Raw genomic sequence first — 5,172 nt, 5'->3', positions numbered from 1 at the left:
CAATCTGCCCGCAGCTGGTTTGATTCCTCACAGGAATCTCTTGGGGTGGGCCTGTAGCATTGAGGGATGTATGATGCAGTCACCATTGCTTATCATCTGTGGTCTTAAGAGCACAACTAACAGCGAAGAGGTAAAAGAGCTGCTTGGCAGGCAGGTGCATTGCGATACTGCTGCTCCCGTAGGTGGGGGCTGCAACAACGCCGAGGCAAGGTGCTTGAGGGCAGAGGGAGCTTAGGAAGGAGCAGCAGTGAGTGGCCCTAAGAGGAGCGGAGTCTAAATCTCAGCCATGTGGCTCCAGGCCCCAAGTCAGGGAGTGTAAAATGGAGACAAGTAAATGCATCTCTAGGGCTGTGGCAAGGAGAAAGAGGTCTTTCCTGCTCCTGAAGCTGAAAAGATATAGTTGCATTCAAGGACAGGAACTATAACCTGGTGGTAGAAACTGTTAGAGAAATTGCTCCCCTCTTCCTCCTACAGTTATTGATGCCCTGACCCTCTATTTATGTCTCCTGATTTACTAACGTATGTGCATGTTTCTGGTGTGCTGCAGGTACATGAGGTGGTGATATTTTCAGTCCAGGTGCAAGCTGCAATGTACTGGCTTATGTTACTGAGAGTCAGGTTGCTAAACCCCTGTTTGCTGCACTGCATTTTTGTCCCCTAACTCCTTCTGAACAAGCAATAAAGGTGTGAGAGGAAATACCAAAAGGATGTTATTTTTTCTGGGTCTTGTAGCTTCTAACAGTGGACTGTTAGAAACAATTGATGGGAGGGTGCTGAAAGCTGTGTACAGGTGCCTTCTGGGCAGACCTGTTGCTCTGATGGACCAGCAATGCTTTGGGGTTTTGGTGATATTCCTCTGCTGAAAAAAAGAAAAGCAAACCTTGCACACAGTCAGAGGGGTGAGAATGACCTTTTTTCATTCTCTGAGTTTTGCTGTATTTCAGCAGAAGAAAATTAAGCAAACAAAACCAAAAACTATTGTTTTCTGTGAAATACTTCTTGACTGTGCAAAATGAACACCCCGCAATATGAAATTTTACCATCCTCTGTTTCTGTGTAGGCAACAAGAACTGTTTCATGTCCTGTCAGCCTACTCTGTTTACAACACGGTGAGTGTAAGCTCTTGGCTCAAGTGAAAGTAAGTAATTCCATATCGTAGCAGGCTTGGAGCAGTGTTGTTGCTGTGATGGTCAAGGAAGTGTACCAGAGGCAAAGATTTTTAGTGACATTTTGAATAATCCTTTCTTGACTTCCATAGTTTGGACCTTCCAGTTAAAGTCCTGATGAAAATAAATGCTCGTTTGAATAGAGCTCCAATTGGATATATTTGCACATTAAACAGTAAACATAAAAGCCACAGAGCAAGCAGTAGGTTCAGGACTTTCTGGTCATTCCATCCCAAAGATTTGATTTGGATGGTATCATCGCAGGATAAGAAATTACTTGTTACCATAATCTTTGCCTATGTGACTTTCCTATGAATCCTGCTCTCTGTCCCAATACAATCTCCCCATCTTTTGACTCCTGGCTCTGTATTGAGTTCTGTCCTCGTAGTTAAAGACCCTAATACATTACAGTGACTCAGTGGAGAATATTGTTAAATTAGCTACAGAGTCTGCTGCTTCCCTCCACCAGTGATGGATGCTGAATCCAGAAGGTCTGGATTGGCATGTGGACAAAACAATAGTACATCTCCTTTTCCAGCATATATAAGGGGCTACCAGATTTCCCTTTAAGCTATTTTGGTACAAGTACATTTAAAGAAATCCCAGATAACACCAGAGCCATATGCTGTTTATTATCCCTTATGGCATTTCTTGAAATAGCTGCACATGTTATTTGTGAATGAATCTTTACAGTTCACGTTCACATTTCCTTGCCTCACGCTGCCAGCAAAATAAGACAGTTGGCTTAAAGCTAGCAGGTTTACCCCAGCAGTACAGAACTTGTCACAACCAGCCGTTTCTACCAGGAAAGGAACAGCTGAGTTCTTAGGACACTTCAGGGTATCGGGTTCATCCCAGCCAGGCTCTGCCGTTTTTTTTAGGTCTTTGGTGCAAATTCATGCATCTAGCAATTGAAAGTTGGAATGTCAGCTGCGCAGTAGGCTGCATGAAATGACCTGATCGTAGCCCCAGCTTAGTTCCCAAAGGCAAGCGTCCATATCTTTCCCACATGTATCTGGCCTTCTGGTTGGTTTCCTCAGCTGAGAGGCCTTGGATCATGGTCTGCTTTCTGGCCTGTAGAGGTGGTCCTTCCAGATCTGAGTTAGAAGTAGATGGGGGAATTTACTCTGCTGCTTCACCTGCCCCCTCAGTGAATGGGGGGTTCAGCCTCCACGGCTGTTTGACTAGCATGAAAAGTCTGATCTAAAACCTGTCAGTGTTCAGTGCTGAAAAGGCTTTTGGCTGGTAACCTGTCTCAGAAGGTTTGCTTCTTGGACCTTGTTGCTTCTTGCCAAAGATTGCTTCTTGGACCTAATACAAATCTGGTGTTGGAGTCCCTGAGGAGCTATCTAGCAGTTGAATGGTACAGAGTTAGCAGGGAGAGGACCCAGTAGCAGTTGGACACCCACTGACTTCCAGTATGTCAGGTGTTAGATGCCTGAACTTGTGCAAAACTCCCCCTTAATCCCTAGTCAGGATCAGCTGCTGTTATCATGGTTTGAACCACAGTATGGATAGGCCCAGAGGTTTAAAAGTAGCCAGTGTTAAAGCCTTTTGTGGAATACCAGGAACATAACATGTTTATTCTAAGGGAAGCTTTGAAGTTTGGAATAAACAGTACAAGGCCTTACAACAACGAGGATGAGACTTGTAGGTGTTAAGTGATTTAAGAGCCTGAACCCCGCTGCAAGTCAGCTGGATTTGTGCTGCTTAATATGCTATAAGCATGTATGTGCTTTTGAATATCTCATCCTCAGAGCATGAGGGACACAAGGATCTGTGCCAGGGGTCAAAAGGACATCATGAGAGACACAAGGATCTGTGCTAGGGGTCAAAAGCAGTGAAGTATTGGAGTTTTTAAACAAAGCTTTGCATTTGCCTAACGAAAACTGTGGAAGCTGCATTTCTGCATGGGCACAACTTAGTCCAGTGAAGAGTTAGGCTTGTGTTATAAGCATGTGTGCTTCTGGGCTCTTCCAGGAAGTGAGCTACTGCCAAGGAATGAGTCAGATCGCAGCCATCCTGCTGATGTACCTAAATGAAGAGGATGCATTTTGGGCACTGGCACAACTATTGACCAATCAGCGGCATGCAATGCACGGTAAGGCTTAGGAGAAATACAGAACTACATCCTTTTCTATCGACTTTGCATGGCTGCTGATTTCAGCCTTCACGTCACTTTTTTTGGTCTGTAAGTCTTGTCCCCAAGGTGCCTGAGTCTTGTTTAAAGGAATAATGCCTCAGTTATGTGCATGGTGCTGTCTACATAGAACTGGATTTGCTGCTTGCATGCTGACTAGTTTATAGTTGAAAAACTTGGCTTATCTACTCTGGACTTTATCTCAAGGTAATTAACACATCTGTAGACACTGATGTGTTCCTGGATCCCTGTCTTTTGGTCCTTATCCTTAATTAACTCCAGGCGGAAAAAAAATATCTAGCACAAACCTAGCATAAGATATGGCATACAGTGTTCTCCTTCAAACATGCCATTGGAAACATTTCTTAATGCATTTATCCTGACACTGTCAGGAATCATGATGTATTATTTTACACAAACCACTTTAAAGTGCCTTTCATCTTATTGTGGTTTTTAAACTGAAAGAGTAAAAATAATAATAATGACAGAGACTCATCACAGAGTTTATTTTTTAGAAGAGGAAGGGTGGGGTGTGTTGTTTGATAGCTGCAGAAGGTCAGAGCCAGGGACTCTGCTCATGTCCTTTTATACTCTGTCATAAAACCATCACATGTTTATTGCATAAGTGGGGTCTGGCTCATAAGAAGCAGAGGATACACATGGAAGCCAGAACTGATCTCTGACCCTTTGAAAGCTTCATTTGATGGATCTGCTGCTAGATTATAGCAGTGAGGTAGGACATCTTGTACAGATGTTATAAACAGCAGGTTTAAACAGCGGCAAAGGGGGTGCATGCACAGACAGATAATGTAACAATCAGTCTACCATGTCATGTGAACAGGGGGCCCAGTGCAAGTCCATGGTAGTCTTTATATTGGTTTCAGTGTGTCCTGGATCAGGCCTAGGTTGATTAGGACTGTCATGGTACCTTCAAGCATTGACTGGCCTGCTCAAGAGGAACAGTTTTAGGAGAACCAGCTTGGCGTATGGTTGATGCTGCCCAAATTAAAGGGGTAGAATCTATATGCTGAACAACATGTCTGGGGGTCCTGATTTGCTCTGGGGCTTGATGTGTACCCTTTCCAGCAGCTGAGCTCCACAGGAGAGGTAGATGCTCAGGAAACCAAGCCTGTGGCCCACTCTTGTCACTGCTGCTGGCATTTGTTCCTAATTTCTTCTGTGTGTGTGTTGTTTACAGGGTTTTTCATTCCTGGGTTCCCGAAGCTGCAGCGGTTTCAAGCCCACCATGAGCAGATTTTAAGCAAACTGTTTCCAAAGCTGAAGAAGCACATGGTACCTGTTTGTTACTGGCTTTCAAATGCTAATGTTGCACTTTGCATGACAGCAATTAATGTAATTTCTTTTCTCATAACCTCCTGGGTGTTCCTCATCATAGAACTGCGTCAGCCATGGGGGAAGCAGGTATTTAGCTAAACAGCATGTCTCCTAAACACTGCTGAAGTGAATTATTTGGATTTCATGGCTTGCCACCAGCATTTGTACAAGAGCTTCTACAGCTTCCAGACTTCTCTTGGATGGCAGGGAGAGGAAGGTTTATCCATGTGTGGAAAAGGAATTATTTCAGGCACTAAAAGGGCATAGGTGTATTGTGCTGGCCATATATCCTTCAGGGTGTTATCTCCTTCCATGAAAGGTGCTGGAAAGCCCAGAACTGTCACTTTACAGTTTCTCATGTAAAGTTTCACATGTTTCTCATTTAACCTCCTCCCATGCCAGTCCTGCTGTTTGGGTAGGTTTCCTTCCTTCCAACACAAGGAGACAGGAAATAGGAGAACTGATGTGATGGTTCATTTTGCTTTTGCTGGCTTGGCCTCTCCAGTTGTGTTTCTCGCCAGCAGATGGTAT

The 5,172-nt window shown here is 44.1% G+C and overlaps 1 protein-coding gene across 3 annotated transcripts in view; it reads left to right on the top strand.

Annotated features, from left to right (window-relative positions):
- The window catches only part of LOC109299229 (USP6 N-terminal-like protein), a 261,923-nt gene that overhangs the window by 242,784 nt on the left and 13,967 nt on the right, over positions 1–5,172 (top strand). For all 3 annotated transcript variants that reach the window (XM_019519819.1, XM_019519817.1, XM_019519818.1), the window contains 3 exons: positions 1,061–1,109; positions 3,147–3,267; positions 4,505–4,599. In XM_019519819.1, coding sequence (XP_019375364.1) covers positions 1,061–1,109; positions 3,147–3,267; positions 4,505–4,599 — 265 coding nt within the window. The remainder of the gene's footprint in view (positions 1–1,060; positions 1,110–3,146; positions 3,268–4,504; positions 4,600–5,172) is intronic.

This window comes from Gavialis gangeticus, unplaced genomic scaffold, assembly GCF_001723915.1.
Source record: "Gavialis gangeticus isolate Ggan-Ray unplaced genomic scaffold, GavGan_comp1, whole genome shotgun sequence".
Classification (NCBI taxonomy): Eukaryota; Metazoa; Chordata; order Crocodylia; family Gavialidae; genus Gavialis; species Gavialis gangeticus.
Note: the sequence above shows the minus strand (reverse complement) of the source record. Positions and strands in the feature narration are given on the sequence as shown.